Source organism: Epinephelus fuscoguttatus, linkage group LG4 (assembly GCF_011397635.1).
Source record: "Epinephelus fuscoguttatus linkage group LG4, E.fuscoguttatus.final_Chr_v1".
In the NCBI taxonomy this organism is placed as follows: domain Eukaryota; kingdom Metazoa; phylum Chordata; class Actinopteri; order Perciformes; family Serranidae; genus Epinephelus; species Epinephelus fuscoguttatus.
In genome coordinates this window covers 25,171,666-25,188,957 of record NC_064755.1, presented here as the reverse complement: position 1 = coordinate 25,188,957, position 17,292 = coordinate 25,171,666, and the positions used below count along the sequence as shown (strand labels likewise).

Below are 17,292 nucleotides of genomic sequence, written 5' to 3'. Positions count from 1 at the left end.
TTGCTACTCTGCGTGTTTATGATGAATAAGGATACCTCTTAGTATGCTGGTGTCACTGAATGTGGTAAGTTATTTCATTTTAATTAAAGAGGAATCAAATCCTACTATTAACATGTCAAAGGCTGAACAGTGACTGTGGATATCCTAACATTGTTGCTGTCCTGTGAGCATGTATCTCAGTGATGTTGAGTTTCATGAGCTACGATAAATGAGCCCATTTTCAGCTTTATGACAAAGTATTTTTCAGATATTACAGTGGGTTTTTACAATGGGTCATTTTGCTTTAGAAGTAAAACAGAACACTTAATCATTAAAGGGATAGTTCAGTTTTTTATGGGGACTTTGTATGGGGTACTTAACCATAGACAGAATAAAAATCGGCAAGTTTGGAGACGCAGGCTGGAGTCCAGCATTGAAGCTAAGCTTTTGTGTAGTGGAAGCAACAAAACATATTATAACCACCTAAAAAAAAGTTGCATCTAAAAAATCAGTATCAGTTTAAGTGTTTACTATATTGAGAGTATTTTTAACCGCTTTACCTTTCCGTCAGACACCCCATTCTCACGGGGAAGCCATTAACGGCGTCAGTAAACCACCTACGCTCTCGTCAAAGCCACCAGACTCCACTGAGAATAATAGTAATTTTACTTTGTTGAACACTAGAGCTCCTTGTCCACTGCTGCTTCGATCAGTTAGTTTTTTCCATTATTTGTGTGACTTTGGTGAATCCGAACTAACCCTTTTAAACGCAAAAGTGACACATTAACACAAACAAAATAACAGAATGAGGCAGCAGTAGACAAGCAGCCCCTGTGTTTAGCAGTGTTAGATGACTATTTTTCTCAATGAAGTCTGGCTTTGAAGAGAGCGATAAAATTGGGTTCATTTTCCTGTTGGAAATCACTGTCTGACATTAAGGTAAAGTAGTGAAAACATTCTCAATATAGCGCACATTGAAACTGATTTAGGTGACTTTAGGTGGTTAAAATACATTATGTTGCTGACCCCCATCCATTGCAGTACATTGCTCAGCTTGACTCCAGCCTGCTTCTCCAAACTGGAGGCGTGCTAACTGACCTCTACTGTATGTACATACTGTCTATTGAAAAGTCGCAAATCTAGCAGCCACTTGTATATTTTAGCAGTATTTGGCTGGCAGCTGGTGCTAATTTCAACCCTGCTCAGACATTAAGAAATGTTTGGGAAACAAGAAAAGTAAACAAATGAATAATGAATGCCTGTCTTCATCTAGATACAAGTCAGTGTTTGTTAATCAGAGACAATGCTAAATGAAATTTATTTATAGGCCTATACATTAGAATGATGCCAGCAAACAACACAGACTCAAGATAAACAAGTATTACAGTTATACCAAGATTTCTGTTTTGAGTTGTATTTTTTTTCTACATTCCAATTACATTTTAATCTGTATGCAGATTTCTGCTATACTGCTGGTGTGATGTTGTGTTAAAGTCATTTCTGTTTTCCTATTTTTAATGGTTTAATGAAATAATTAAAATGTTATATCTTGTTGAGGTACTATGTATGCATCAGTTTATGTTCTGGCATCAGTCTATGTTTTCGTTAGAGTATTGCTTGCCATTCTCCTTATATTCCTTTAGATATGAGAATGTAGGTCGTGTTTATGTTCAGAAGGCTGGAAATGGGGCATCTGAAGTCACTTAAAGATGACCCATCATGAGTCTATTGCTTACTCTTGATCTCACTAAAGAGATGCAGCCATTTTTTTCCGGGTCATCTACTACTGAACTACAAGCAGCACTAATCTTTATGAAATTACAAAGTAGTTAGACCTCATCTTGGCACATAGGTCAGGAGCAGTTCGTTGTTTTTAATGTTGACTGTTATTGTTTGTCAGTCTCTTGTTTGCAAGGACAAGTCTACTAATGAACAGATTTTTCTTCAGTTGCATGGAGACTTTGTTTCAGGGTAATTTGCCACCCATATACAGTATATTTGTTTGAGACACTCTTTTCTTGTAGTTTTGCAGAAAGTAAATCAGAGTGTGTGCTTTAAATGAGGTATGCAGTCGTCTGATCTCGTCTGAACATACAGCTGTAGGAGCTGATAAAGGCGGCCCCCTCATGAGGGAGGGCACTGATTGAATCAGCCTGTTACAGTTGCCCTACAAAAGAAGGCACTTAGATCTCTGTCACCAAAGGACAAATTACTCCACAGTCCCCCTCTGGAGGGGATGTTCCACACTTTTAATTATCCCTCTACTTTTTTTGGACACAGAGCCATCAGGAAATCAGCTGTAAAAATGTAGAAGGATTCCTTTAAGCTCAATATAATTAATTTCCCCCCTAAATAGATTAGCAAGGCAGCCTAGGCGAGTATTTCAGTCCATTTAGCAGTGTCATTTGCAGAAATTACTTTTAATTACATAATAATGGCAATGATCTCATATTGCTTACAGCTGCCAGAGGTTGAACACTGAGTGTGCTGTTTGTGCACTGCTACGAAGGGTCACAGAAGTGCTCTTGAGCAGACAAAAGCTGCTCTCTGTCTGGATCAGAGGTCTGGTAATGGTGATACACTGAGGTGTGAAGTCTTGCAGCACTGCCAGCATGTTCCCTCTTTGTGAAGTCGAACAGAGGGTCACATACCTGTTTAACCTGTGACCTGTGTTTCCATCATCAGTCAAATGGAGAGCAAAGTAGAGAGATGTTTGGATGTGTCTTGTCTGTGCTCAGGTTACTGTTGAGTACAGAAGGTCATCCATTCTTTAACAGTTTCCAGTACAGATATCCCTCTTTTCAGTCCACTCACTGTTCACATGCACAGTCCTCTTGTCTGTAGCTTTTGCGCATGGATTGCGCATCACTGTGAGCAGGCAGTGTCAACATCCAGTCTACTTTCTGTACCAATCATGAGTCTCAGTATGTCCGTCTGTCAGCTCAACGCAGCTTCTGCGTTGGGCCTGAACTGAAGAATAAGACTTCACTTACTGCTGCAGTTTTCTGGCCTCTATTTCAGATTTATTTATTTACCCTAGTATACCATCCCATGTGTCCATGAGAATGTAAGAATTGACTATCGTGGTTATTTTTCTCTTACTTGCAACTATAACTTTGCAGCGCTATGATGTACAGCGATATTTTTAATGACGCTGTTCGAGTCCCTGTAATAATTTGACAGTCAAATCATGCAGATGCAATTCTATTACTGCCATTTCTTATAATGCATATGAACCCCAACAGTGTTGTTTATGTTAGTTACCTATGAATCGCTGCGCCGTTGCAGTGTTACTTGGTTTGTTTTATGACAGCGCAGTGAGCGCTCTGATGCTTCTGCTAAGGTACCATCATGTATTTCTTTGGCTCTCCCTCTGTATGCACTATACCAGAAGTAATGGATACAAGCCTTACTAAGAGTTTGCTCCTTGTTTGATCTCTCATACACTTATGAAAGCGGAAACCCCCTTATTTATTAATCTTTGCACTGTTTGTTCTTTGCTTTGTGTACTTCATGCCATACTGTTTATTTCCCAAATTTTAGTAACCACAGTCACATAGGGATACAGTGAAGTTGAATTAAGTTAAAAGAATTGAAAGATTACATTTGAAAAACTCAAAAGTAACATGTCTTTCTAGACACAATGTCCTAAATACTCAGGACAATCCACAGACCACCGGGACTTTTTCTTCCTTAGAAAGTAGTTTAAGTGAAGGTCTGTGGATTATCCAATGTAAAGGGCCATTGTTCCTGGAAAGGCAGGCTCCTTTTGACGTTTTCAGTTGTAAATTTGAAATGTTGTGAGCACCAAAGAATAAAATTCACTTACCTCCATTGTAGTGGGGTGAAGGAAATCTTAAAACCTCAGCAGAAAATAAACAAACTGTCTGCATGATACCAGTAAGGGTGTCTAGTCTTCTTGTCTTCCAAAAGATGTTCCCTCATTTTGTGATTTGATGATAGTGGTGGAGAGCCCTGTCTTAAAACTTTGGTCCAAAATCTACCACACTCTACACACAGACTGGACGAGGTCTAACAAAGGGAGGTTGAACTGGGGTGTAGTGTTACTGTACCTCTTCAGTAGTGACATGATGGTCACTTGGCTGCCCTCTCTGACACCCCGTCTCCGTGGCTGCAGCAGATACAAGTACCTCTTTGACTCTTAAGTGCTTTCTCTGAACCGTCCTGAACTGTTTGCCCTCTTGCTGATACACCACAAGATTTCTGGGGCTGCATTGTCATAAAACGGCCCCTCAGGAATCAACCTCAGACAGTCAAAAAAAACAATAGAGGAGATTGTTTTTGGCATATGCGGAGGGTATTGTAGGACAAGTTCAAGAAGGGTACACTCATTAGATTGGGATGTTGTTTTAGCGGTAATAGTCTGCACGGTGTTCGACCTCTAGCAGTTATTCTGTCTGGGGTTTTGTGGTCTCAGGACTCTGTTGCTGCTTATGCGTGCCGCTCATGTCCAGAGAGTCAGTTCAAATACCTGATATCTCGTAGGGCTGCAACAGAAATCCTCCTTGTCACATTCCCTGAGCCAGTTTGTGACACTATATTACGTCAGAAAATAGTGAGAAATGCCCATCACAGTTTGTATGAGTTGAAGGTAATGTCTTCCAATTGCTTGTTTGGTTTGGTATTCATCTATAATATAAACAGAACAGTATCAGATCCTCATATTTGAGAAGCTGAAACCAGTGAATGTTTAATGTCAGATATCTCCATATGTATGCAGAGCATGTAGGCAACAAGACAAGACTTCAGTATCAGAAGTGCTCTGATTTCTATGTGTAGACTGAGTGGTGTTGATCAATCACGTTTAAGCAGGCAAGCAGTCCATGTAGAGAGCCACAGAGGTGAAACGTATTGGCTGAAACACTATCTTGGAACCCAACAGCTATCGTCCGACAGTGAATTAGCTTTATATTAGCCTTTTTTTTAATCTGCATACTAAAACAGAGATTAGCTGAAATGACTGGCACACGGATATCTGAAGGGTTTAGCTTATTCCCTTGATAACTGACAGTAGTGATTAATCGTTCATGTCTTGTTGGTATGTTCCAAGTCAACATTCAATGTATTAATGGCATCAAGAGCTCAACTCACATTTATGTTACTGGTAAAAGCAAATATTATTTAAATCCGTGTGAAGTGAAAAATACATTTTCCTGATTTTAATCCATTGTGCTTGTGTTGATCAATCATTTATCTGTTGTTATATGCCAAATATATGTCAAAATAGTTGGTATCAGATTATTTTTCCGTAAGAATCCCTGTCTGTTCTCTTTCTGGAAAGCCAGGTAAAACAGTTTCAAATGTTTGATGACTCATTATACACTCAATAAGTTCATCCAGTTAAATGAGACTTTGAGTGACTGGCTAACTACACTGGTCATATAGAACTACAACTGTTAGTGGGTTGTAGTGGCTAACAGCAATATGGAGATAGGGAGAGATGTGTGTTTGGAAGTCAGTGGGCAAAACTTTTGTTTTCATATTTTAAGCAATCATTAATCTCTCCTTCGTCCTCCTCGTGATCTAACAGCAAGGGAGGTGTGTGTGGAGCCAGCAGACTCCACTATAGCTCCAAATCAAGCTAAACTATAATCTGCCCACTTCTTAGCGGTCCAATCAAACGCGAATGATTGATTTTATATCCCTCTTGTTGCTGTACACCGCTCAAATATTCCGTTTCAGTGGGAAATACATCACAGCACAGAAACCAAATACGCTGTAATTTTCGCTTCACGGGGAGTTTAAAGTTGAAGAAGCCAACTAGCTTGTTCTAAACTTGGAACAATGGTGTCTCCAACATGAGAAAGGTGAGCCCACAAGGCCTCTTTCTTGACGACATTAAAACGAGGCTATAAAATATTGATTAGAGCAACATCTTGCTGGAATTTAAACCTGTTGTTGCTAGACTGCCCAGTTAATACTTGAAGCATACCTTTTATTAATAGAGAACGTACGCAAAACTTGTTGTTACATAATATACCATCAACAGTTACCTTCCCCTCAGAGGAATAAAGCGTTGTAAACCAATAGGTCTATACTGAGAGATGATTAATGTTTTCCTCAAATTGTAAATGGAAAGCTTTGTGTGGTTGCAAACCCTCCTGGATCTCTTTAATGATACTCAATTAGGGGCCCTATTGTTTTTCTTCATCAGCTGTGGTCGCTAAGTATGACAGTGGTGATCTGACTCCAGAGGATAATTGTGTAGATATTCACCTCTGTGAAAATCCCTCAAAGCTCTTGTTTTGGTTCAGGCTTTGGCCTTTGTCTCGCTCTCTCTGTAAATCACCGTTAAACTTCTCAAGACTCTGTGGGGAGGACGAGAGGGGGGGACGGTACCAGCACAGAGGAGCACTCCATTTATCCTGTGATGATAGTGAGAAGGAGAGAAGAACGGCCCCACTGGGTCCATGCACAGTGCGTAGAGCAGAGCCTCTTGTGGTTTTACACACAGATTTAACTACAGTATGGCTCTCTGTTGCCGTAGCGATGGGCTGCTATTAACATGATGTTTTCCTGAGGGAGAGGAAGTCTCAGCCTCCTGTACCAACCCTCTGAGGTGAGGTTATACCAGGTCACATCTACTACAGGGTACAGACAACATAGTGTGCTTATTATCGGTACAACTTAATGACACCTTTCTCTATCTGGACTGGATTAGTTTATGCCGGGAAGTGCTATAATTGTAATTATTACCACCAGCATCTGTGGTTTTAATCCAGTATGAATCTGCCATGCCTGGGATTCTTAGAAGCCCGGAGTGAAAATACCACCGACAAATATGAAAGTGACTTTGGCTTAATGTGACAATGCGTTATGTTTTTGTTGACTCACAGATGAAAGTGCGACTGTAGCCATGTTTCCATAAATACATAGTAATGTGCATTTTGATGTATTTCATCAGAAAAGCTGTATGGAAACAGCGAAATTTGATACTTCCTCAACTGCACAAAAAAGTTTTTATGCTCGCTTGAGGTGGCTTTTGCATTTGTTGAAATAGAGTTGGTACAATAAATGGGATATGGAAACACCGTCGCCAGATAATTTCTGATGTAGGGAACATTTAACTAACATGACTGATCAGCTGTGTCTGAGTGGGCATTTACCCAGCTCATTCCATTAATTTGTCTTTATTTCCAGACAGCATGAAATACAGCCAATACTAGCAGACACGACAGAACACTTCAAACTTGCCCAGTAGAAACAAAGTCCTCAAGACCTCCCTCTGTTTTTCTCTTGTAGATAGGTTAGATTGCCAAGGCAAAAACCTCTACTTCTTCTACAATGCCTAAAGCCAAACTTCCAACTTCTGATAAAACCACGCTTTGAGGAGATTATTCCCTTCACAAGAGAAACATGGCTTGTAATTTTTTTTCTGAGGGGCTGTACAAAAACTATTAGGGACATGATTGAATCAGAGAAGGGAGAGGGTTACTTTTATTTTATCTTATTTTTCTGTTTGAAGGGAAGGTGGTCTGAATTTTGTGGGGAGAGCAACAGAGGGAAGATTCTTTAGTTTCTTTTAAGTTCAGCTCCATCGTTCGTTAGATATATGGTTTAAACTGGAGTACTCCAACTTAAATACTGTGTGCTTTGCCCCTTTTGGTTATAGATAATGAAATTAATTGAACCAATTCAGCACTTATATTATTTTGAGAAAATGGGAGGAGGATGTAGCTGTTTTTTCTGAGTCAAGAGGAGGGTCCAAATAAAATATTAATAATTCTAGTGAAACATAACATTCAGCCCCTCCCCATCCTGGTCATTTTTGGCCCTTTGAGTAGTAATGTTAAAATAGATAATGGAGAGCAACATTCCTCTACAAACATGAAATCACATCGAGAAAAACAAATATTAGAGGACCTTCCTCAGTAAAATAAATGGTAGTCTTTTGCTCTGTTATTTCTTTCCTCATTTGTCACATTACAGGGGCAAAGGTCCTGTATCAGAACCTCAGTCACTTCAAGTTTCCATCAGCTCCCTGCTTCTGTTTATGCTGGCACGCAATTAAGGCAAGTTGTTCAAGCTGGGCCAGCAGTGAAAGTCTCCAAGCTGCTGCAAATCTGTGATACACATGGGCCTTTAAAGCAGCGATTAGGAGGGTTGATGATTTAACCCTTGGCTTCAGTCGGGAGGTGTTAATGTGGATGGAGCGAACCATTCACTTACTGCAGGAGAAATAGGAGGAATTTTCTCTCTGTGTTCTTTACTCTTTTTTTGTCTTTCTCTGATGAGAAGCTGACAGGATTTAGAAGTTGCAGTCGAACACACACAGGCAGGTTGATTTCTTTTCATCTTTTCTTTTTTATTACCTGGTGTATTGAATACTGCATGAGGCCTCAGATCCTTAGCTGTGCTGTAGATCTCCTGTAGTAGGTGCATTGCCCTACAAAGTCAGTGTCCAGTAACAGTGTGAGTACTGAAATGGACTGAGATGACCTCGGAGTTTATAGCCAGCAACTTTGTTTCAGGAGCATCCTGGTCGCCCAGATGTCATGTAGTTACAGCATCCCCAGTTGACCCTTCGCTAAGTCCTGCCCCTGAATGCAGAGTGGCCAATGATAGAGTGGCCTCAGCTAGCTTTAACCACTCTACACAGCTGTGCTTCGTAGACTGTCATGCAATCATTCCAGATTTTCTTCATTTTCAGGCTGGTTTTATGGATGTCAAGTCATGGTTAAATGGCGTGCCTGGGATGCTGCTGAAGATATACTGAATGTATACGCATGCTGCTTTTGCTTTTCCATGTGCTGCAATTTAATTTTACTGTCTTCTGTCACAGTCGCCAGATGATGTGGTGGTTTACTTTTACACTGTGATCTTTAGGCTTTAGGTTCTACCTTTATTTTTTTAACTTGCTGTTATGCTATTCAGTTTGACGTCGTGGGTAGTGGTTATATCCTTTAAACGGCTATTGGAGACCCCTCTGTCTGCTTCTCTTCAAAATAGCTGTTTTGTTTTTTCAAAAATTAGATATTTTTTCTTTAGGAAGTGCAGTTAGTGGCAGTGTAGGCTTCATGCTAGCTCTAACAGCTAACAGCGAGAAAGGGACAGTGCTTAGCAAAGGACGACTGTCGTTCACTAGTGTGACTCACCTGGCCCAAACAATGGTCCAGTGAAACTCCACTAACGAAGTATTGTCTTATGAGGGTGGTGGGTGTACACCTCCACAGAGGTTAAAAACCTGAGTCTTACTCCACTGTTTGTCAGACTAGTGAGGACTAGTCAGACCGATGCGTTGAGAACTGATGAAGCCGCTTGGATAAGAGGCGAAACGTCTTCTAGACAAAATCAAAGTCCAGTTGCCTACGATTTAATTGTTGCCAAAATGGAATTGACCTGGATAAATGAGAATATCCACAGACTGCTTAGCAAAGGGTCAATTCGAGTCCGCATGTGACCTTTGCTCCATGTCATTCACCTCTCTCTGCTTGTTTCCTGTCGTCTCTCTACTGTGCACTGTCTGATGCATGCAAAAATTCCTTCCCAAAAAAGCTTAAAATGTTTCTGAATAGGTAGGTGATGTGAGGACAACTCGTGGGTGTTTTTTTTATGAAATCCAAACTCTAGTCAAACTATGTCATCAACAGTAAAATACACAAAATATTTCTGGGCCGTGTAGTTGTCATGAGAAACAAGACAACTCAGTGAGGCTTGTCAGGGGTGACACATCATGCTAGTGTGTCTAATTAAGACAGAATATCTTCAGTCTGGGATGTACATCAAATTTTACGGCCACACTCAAAACACCAAAATGCTGTAATTTGCATACTCAAGTGCCTTTTCTGCATTTTCTATCTCCAAAAGCTTGTAATGGCTCATTCATGAATAATACCTCTCCTTCTCTGTCTGTTTCTGTCCAGATGCGAAGGAGAGGACAACCAGAAGATTCTCCGTCGACAGAGTCTTCAACTACACCTCTCTCCTCCTCAGTAAAGAAGACAACACGCTGTACGTTGGCGCTCGGGAGATTCTCTTTGCTCTGAACCTCACTGATATCAGCTCAGCTAAGCTACAAAGAAACGTAAGAGCAGAGCGTCTGTAAACTGCAGTATCATATACAGTATATTGCATCAATATGAATGTGGTTATAATAGGCTCCCAGAGGTACAACATGAATATGATTAGGTCCCAGACGTCCAATGTGAATATAACCTGCCTCACTGTATTATACACCCAGTATGAGTCTGACTGTGTTTCTCTCCTGCAGCTCACGTGGGAAACTCCAGAGAGGAAGAGAGAAGAGTGCACGTTCAAAGGCAAAGACCCGAAGGCAAGTGAACTGTTGGTGTAAAAGCTCAAGTAGCTAAAGTCAGATGGCTCAGACTTTATTTACACGACTGCAGGTTTGCCTCACTGGTCAAGTTGACCATTGTTGCAGGGCACTTTGGAAACAGACCCAGGGCAGAACCCTGGAAATTTCCTGTCAAGTTGTAACTTTCCATTCTACAACAATGGATTTTTCCCTTCCTTTAAAACAAACATTTCTTCTGTTACACTCTTTCTTTTTTTTCAGCTTACTCCACTCAGACTTTGACATGGAAACATACAGACCTAGAAGTGTGACTGTATGATGACTTACTCATTAGGAAACATTAACAGGAGGAATCAGTGTTTGATTTGAATAGAATAAAAAAAGAGGGCACAAAAATGTACCTGGGAAGTGAGTTTTAATACAATTTACAGTAGAAACTCTAGTTGAAAAAATGATGTGTGCTTACTTTACATTTATATCTTCACTGTCTTAGTAAGTGTCTTGAGACTGGAAGCAAAACTTTTGGATGGAGATTAAATACAGCCTTATCACCTTAATCTTCTTGCAGTATGTTAGCAGCTATAAAGAAAATGTCTTTTTCATGAACTTCTTTTCTGTGTTTTTAATTACAGAAGGACTGCTTCAACTACATCAAGATTTTACTACGTATTAACAGCACCCATCTGTACGTGTGTGGAACATACGCCTTCAGCCCCACCTGTGCTTACATAGTAAGTGTCTATATATGAACCTGTCACATCTGTTGCAGTGACCTGCTGTGTGCAACCTGTGCATGTGTTGAGGATGAAAAAAGCTGTGTCATTCATTGTTTTTTTGTATTTATTACCCTGGTGGAGGACTCTATATGTGGTGTTTGTTTATTAGAGTCTTGCGGAAGAGCATCTAAAATCTGATGCAGGCTGCTTCCTGCCTCTCAGCTCACTTAGCAGTCTGGCTGAGGCCCATGATGCCCGGCCAGACACAATATACTGTATGTACATTATTTTATTACCTCCTGTGCCGAGGGGAAATGGATCAAAATATTTAATGCATGTAATCACATTATATAAAAATCGACCCAGCTTTGCAATCCTTTTCTACAAATCCTTTAAAGCCTTTGAAAACTGTCCGTAACAAACATACAGGGGTGACCTGGGCACCATCTTTACCCGAAGACTGACCGTTCACCTTTTCACTGTGGGACAGACAGACAGCGGTCACTGTCAGAGCAGGTTACAGCCTTACTTTTCAAGCAAATGTGACACAGGATGTGTGTGTGTGCTCTCCAGAACTCTGCAGACTTCTCTCTTGTCAAGAGTGATACCGGTGAGATAGTCACAGAAGATGGACGAAGCCGCTGCCCGTTTAACCCTGAATACAAGTCCACTGCAATCATGGCTGGTAGGTCCCAGAATGGCTGTCGATAAAATCAAACTTTGGTTAAATGTTTTGATTTCAAGAAGCTGCTGTGGGAATCAGCAAAGTAACGAGATACAGGTGGTTGATGTGGAGACGAATTGGGGCATAACCTCTGGAATTCATTACTGTGTGTGACGCAGAAGCCTTTCCCTGGTGGTAAACACTGTGATTATGCTGGTCTTCTTCACTGCGTTGCAGATGGAGAGCTGTACGCTGGCACAGTCAGTAATTTCCAAGGAAATGAACCCATCATTTACAAGAGTCTGAGCCAAGGAACTGCTCTGAAAACCGAAAACTCACTCAACTGGCTTCAAGGTAGAGTGTCTTGGCTGGAAGGCAATGTTTTTTATTATATGTTTATGTGATAAATATATATATTTTGATATCCCATCTTATATAAAATGAATGACATTCTGAAACTGTTGTGTCAGATACGCTGTATGAGAATAGAATTTGACACCATTCAAGATTATATAGATGAAACGTGTTTACCTGCAATCTGTCAGAGTCCCTGTCACAATTGAATTTTCCATTTAGCGTGTTGATGTCGGAGGGAATAGGGACGTCTGTCCCCGGATACCTGAATTTCATATACTGTAGGTTGACAGTATTGTTCACGTCGTTTTTCTTTCAGACCCGGCGTTTGTCGGCTCTGCCTACATACAGGAGAGCCTGCCCAAGGGCAACCTAGTGGGTGATGATGATAAGATTTACTTCTTCTTCAGCGAAGCAGGAAAGGAGTTTGATTTCTTTGACAACACCATTGTGTCACGCATTGCTCGCGTGTGTAAGGTGAGTGATGCTCGAAGGCAGATAGTCCATCTAAAGGGGCCTTTTCCCCCTCTAAAGCAATATATCCTGACACCCCCTCACATCCCTATAGGAAGCTATCAGACCTGGGAGGAGTTTGCTCGTGCATTTCATGTGTGTTTGTGCTCCTATACAGACATATAAGATGTCTTCAGAAAGATTCTGATAAGTATAGCTCAGTCTTTCTGGGCAGTGACGCACAGTGTCTTGTTAAAGAAAAACATTTCTCTCACATGTCTGCCTCTGTTTGATACTTTTTCTCCAGATCCTCTCCTCCCTCAATTCTTATCCTGTTTCACCAAATATTTGTGTTCAGACAGGACTCGGTAGCCTAGTCAAAATGTCTTAGAATTACTGTAGCACCAAATCCATGCGTGGAAATGGATTATCACCTGCTGAAATACTTAAACTCAGGGCGTATAAAGTGAAACGCAGACCTCACGCAGTATTTGTTAGTATCTTTTAGGGTCTCCTCAGTTTCTGTAAACATCATTAATATCACAAACCACTTCTCCAGATCAGACGGCTGCTTGTCTCTGTAAAAATAATCATGTTTATCACAGTCGAAGGAGGATGAAATGTACCAGCTGACAGTTTGATGTTCACTTCAGAGAAAATAAGTTAGAGCTGTTGTTTGAGGACTTTTTTGTATTTTAAATGACTAAGAATGTCGCAATGTACCAGTGAACAATTAATATCATGTTAATAATACACATATGATAATACCGTGTAAACAATCCAGTGCCTCTTGAACCATGTCCGTTTCTTTCTGCTCTTGCTTTCTCTCCTTTGCCACCTTCTCATACTCGTATTTGAGTGTAATTCATTCACCAAAAAGAGACAAAGGGCGCATTAATTGTATTATTATTCTTTTGACCACGATAACCATGTAGGGAAAATCTGATAGCGTGCCAGGCCTACCTGTGACACAACTTATTTTTGTATATGTTTTTTCATCATTGTTGATCTCAACTTTTTAGGAACTCTCTGTGAAGAGCCAGTGTATTTTTTTTTAATTTCCAATGCTCAGAAGCTCGATGGTGTCAGTTCCTGTAAGTCTTGTGCGTAATGATTCCTGTTAATTTTTACTTGTTTAAATCCTTTTCGCAACTCCCTTATCCCTTGTTTGACTTATTATGTCTGCCGCCGCCCCGCTCTTTGTTGTTTGTTCAGGTGTTTAGTACACAAGTTCCACTTCATAGAAACTAACTATGGAATGATAAACAATGTTTTTACTTGAAACAGACAAAACAAAGCTTGTTCTCATTTGCTGGATCATTCAGTTTCCCAGAAAGAAGCCATTACAGGCTGCCATGTTCATGGCTTTTTGAACAAGGGATGCTCTCACAAGGGATTAATGAATGGGATGCATTTGCTTCAATTATTCAGAAGTCAGTTTAAGCACAGAGTGGCATTAAATTATAAAGCTAGAAGGCTAGGTTCAGTCAGGAGGACGAGAGGATATACTGTATGTTGCTCATTATCTGCCTGGGTTACTGCAATAAGTAATTGCTTCAGAAGCTCAGTATTGGTCATGTGTCATTTCCCCTCCCATCCAGCGATGCCATTTCCTCTGATTAATGTAATACTAAAGTGGATTCAATTGGAGCTTCATGTTAAAGGGTTTTATGTAGTTTAGATCATTTAGTATTTCTCTTTGGTCCTCTGCACATTTTTAAAACTGCCTATTTCTTGCAGCAGCCAGTGTTCATTTCGTTAGATCTAAGCCTGTGAAAAAAACGAAATAATTGTTGCCATGAGTTGAATGTAAACAGCGTGGCTGGTGCAGGAGATCATCCTGCCTTAAATGCCCCCTTTTTTTCCAAAACTGAAAAAGGCTCTTGGTTTGTGCAGGTAAAACATCTGTAGCTACCTTCCTGAGGCCCGTGACTCCCTGTGGGATAAAGCTTTTTTTACAGTCATACATCACACACCATAAATCACTTTCACATTGAGGTTTAAAGATGTAGTTGCAATTTGCACAGATATCCTCTTGTACAGTCTGTGCAGCCAAATTAGTCTGCATGTCAAGGAGGTCCTGTGCCACACATCACTTTGAAGGCTAGTGCCAAAGGCGCTGAATCACAGCGGTGGTGTCAGTGAAGAAGGATTGTCGGAGGGCAAAGCCTCTTTTTCTTTTTCATTTAAAAGCAGTTGCCCTCCTCAAAGCCCCAAGTGTTTTTTTTTTTTTTAATCTAAGCCAGTTGTGATGATGTATATTGTTTTCATGACCTAGAAGTCTGCTGCCTCAGGGTATATCTGTGTTACAGGCACAATTGATTTAGCTCGTTATAGTTTTGCTATATGAGGTTAATGTTTCTCAATTACGTCAACTCAAACAGTTTCACCTTTGGATAAAGTGCTTTCTTTCCTCTCTGTTTAAGTCAGATGACAGATGAATATGATTACATGCAGTATGTATTGTATGTTATGGTATGTGAGGTATGCCATGGCATCATACCATATGGTGCACATTATTATTTCATGCTTTTTACATGCCTGTCAGATCCCATCAAATCACACTTGTGTATCAAACCGTTTTTTTCTCAGAGGCATTGTCAGCCGCCTCAGACAGGTGTCAGTCTTATATTGTTGCACCCTCTACTGGCCACACATGAAATAGCTCCAATATTTATGTTGCAGGGCGACATGGGAGGCGAGAGGGTTCTGCAGAAGAAATGGACGACTTTCCTGAAGGCTCAGCTCTTGTGCTCTCTGCCTGATGATGGCTTCCCCTTTAACATAATCCAAGACATGTTTGTGCTGACACCCAGCCCTGAGGACTGGAAGAACACTGTGTTTTATGGAGTCTTCACATCTCAGTGGTGAGGACCAACTTTCACTTTACTAATGAAGAGATACCCTCAGATATGTTGTGGCATTGTGTTAGGAATAATTTTTGTCTAGGAATGCTATAGAAATGTTATGATTTAAACCACAATAAGTGTAAGTGCAAGTGCCTTAGCTATGTTTGAGGATACCAAGATTTTCTGTAAATATTTGGGGAATTTTAGCATGTTTTATGAATGAAGGTTGAAGGTTTTATGGGCCAATTTTGATACTTTTTAGACTCAGTATCTTTTCTGACAGTTTTTGGGCCAGAAATAAATTAAAATTTAGTATTCTCTAACACAATTAAATACCCGGCAGTGTTAAGCCTGATTTATGCTACAGCACTTGACACTTTTGATGAGTGTCGCTTGACAGAGAGTCTTCAAGAGAGTTTTCAAAAGAATGATGTTTATTTGTAGGCCAACACAGAAAGTAACGTTGCCCTGCTCCCTTGACAAAAAGCCAATTGGATATTTCCATTCGATTTTGAAATATTGCAGAAAATAATCTCCCTGGCAAGACAATCTTCACAAATGAACATGACTAATATGATTTTTGAAGTGTAAATGCCATCACCAGAAGCAAAAAGCTAATGTTAGACTCAGCGTCACCACTACAGCGAGGCTGTAAAGCAGTGTTTGGTTTGATGATGCTCTGTAGCCTAATTTTGCCACTTGTTAGCAACCGTCATTTGGTGAGACAAGTAAAATCTTTAAAATTTACAAGAGGGGTATTTACTGACGTATTTTATGTCGTAGAACTAAACGTGAAAGCCCACAAGACCTTATTTCAGGCATCTAACCAAAAACCAAAAACCCATTGACCTTGAGACGAGGGAACCAGGAGTGCGAACATCCTAACTCATTTCCGGGTTACTGGACTTATTCCTGCACCACTCTGTTGTTGTCTCCATGGTAACCAGGCGATATCCTCAGGCGGGCTTGTTTAGAATCATTACCATCAGTGTAGATATCCCTCTGACAGGTGTTTCTTCTGTGTCTATATTTGTGCTAGTTTTGATGAAATCAGTGAGTTAACAGTGTCTGTGACATAACAGAATTCTCTAGCTGCGTGACACAAAAAGGAAAAGTGTCAAGCTACACTTTTTTCTGTCGACAATACATCTCTGTCGAGCCACACTTATCAAAAGTGTCGAGGGCCCGAACAAAAATCACTCCTACTACATTTAGAACATGATGTAGGGAGATAAATGTTAAATTTGGTGATTTTTTTCTTTCCACAATAGAAGGGTTTCTTCTTGGTAAATTTGGACTCATTTAGATTTAACTTTTATTACATTTTTTTTGACAAGGACCACATACAAAAATATTAATCTTAAATAAGACAGGAGAGAAGGTGCTTTGTGTAAGTGTTAGCTGCTAGTTGCTTTCCATCTGCATTACTTAAGCAGTTGAACATGACCACGCAGTTATTTCCCCTCTGTCATGTCACAGACAGCTTTCTTAAAGCCAGTATTGTTGAGATGCTTCTTTGTCTTTAAAGGTACAAAGGTGCTTCAGGAAGCTCTGCAGTGTGTTCCTTCACTATGGACCAGGTGGAAAAGGCGTTCAATGGGCGATACCGTGAGGTCAACCGAGAAACTCAGCAGTGGTACACATACAACCATCCGGTCCCAGAGCCTCGGCCTGGAGTGGTGAGTAACTGCCTGCTGCCCTCTGCTGGAGACACCTGCACACACAAACACATCAGTACTCAGCAGCGTGTCATGTCAGCTGCATGAATGAGTTTCATTCGCTCCTGTCTGCTCATCAGTCACATCCTTGATTCTGACTGACGATGAAGGCTCAGATATCGGTCGAGCTTGCGACACTCTCTGTCTCTCTTTTCCTGAACATGATTCTCATGAAATTACTGTCGCTTTCATTTCCTGGCGGGCTTATCACAGCTGAATCACTGAAAAATCTAAGCAAAAGGAAACACTGAGGTGCTGTGCAGCTGCAGTGTGTGTCATTATC

General features: G+C 40.5%; 1 protein-coding gene across 3 annotated transcripts in view; it reads left to right on the top strand.

Annotated features, from left to right (window-relative positions):
- sema4ba (sema domain, immunoglobulin domain (Ig), transmembrane domain (TM) and short cytoplasmic domain, (semaphorin) 4Ba) overlaps positions 1 to 17,292 on the top strand; it is a 95,408-nt gene that overhangs the window by 71,920 nt on the left and 6,196 nt on the right. For all 3 annotated transcript variants that reach the window (XM_049574624.1, XM_049574626.1, XM_049574623.1), the window contains exons 3-10: positions 9,864 to 10,024; positions 10,211 to 10,273; positions 10,888 to 10,986; positions 11,545 to 11,656; positions 11,873 to 11,989; positions 12,309 to 12,466; positions 15,128 to 15,309; positions 16,820 to 16,970. In XM_049574624.1, the coding sequence (XP_049430581.1) occupies positions 9,864 to 10,024; positions 10,211 to 10,273; positions 10,888 to 10,986; positions 11,545 to 11,656; positions 11,873 to 11,989; positions 12,309 to 12,466; positions 15,128 to 15,309; positions 16,820 to 16,970 (1,043 nt within the window). The remainder of the gene's footprint in view (positions 1 to 9,863; positions 10,025 to 10,210; positions 10,274 to 10,887; positions 10,987 to 11,544; positions 11,657 to 11,872; positions 11,990 to 12,308; positions 12,467 to 15,127; positions 15,310 to 16,819; positions 16,971 to 17,292) is intronic.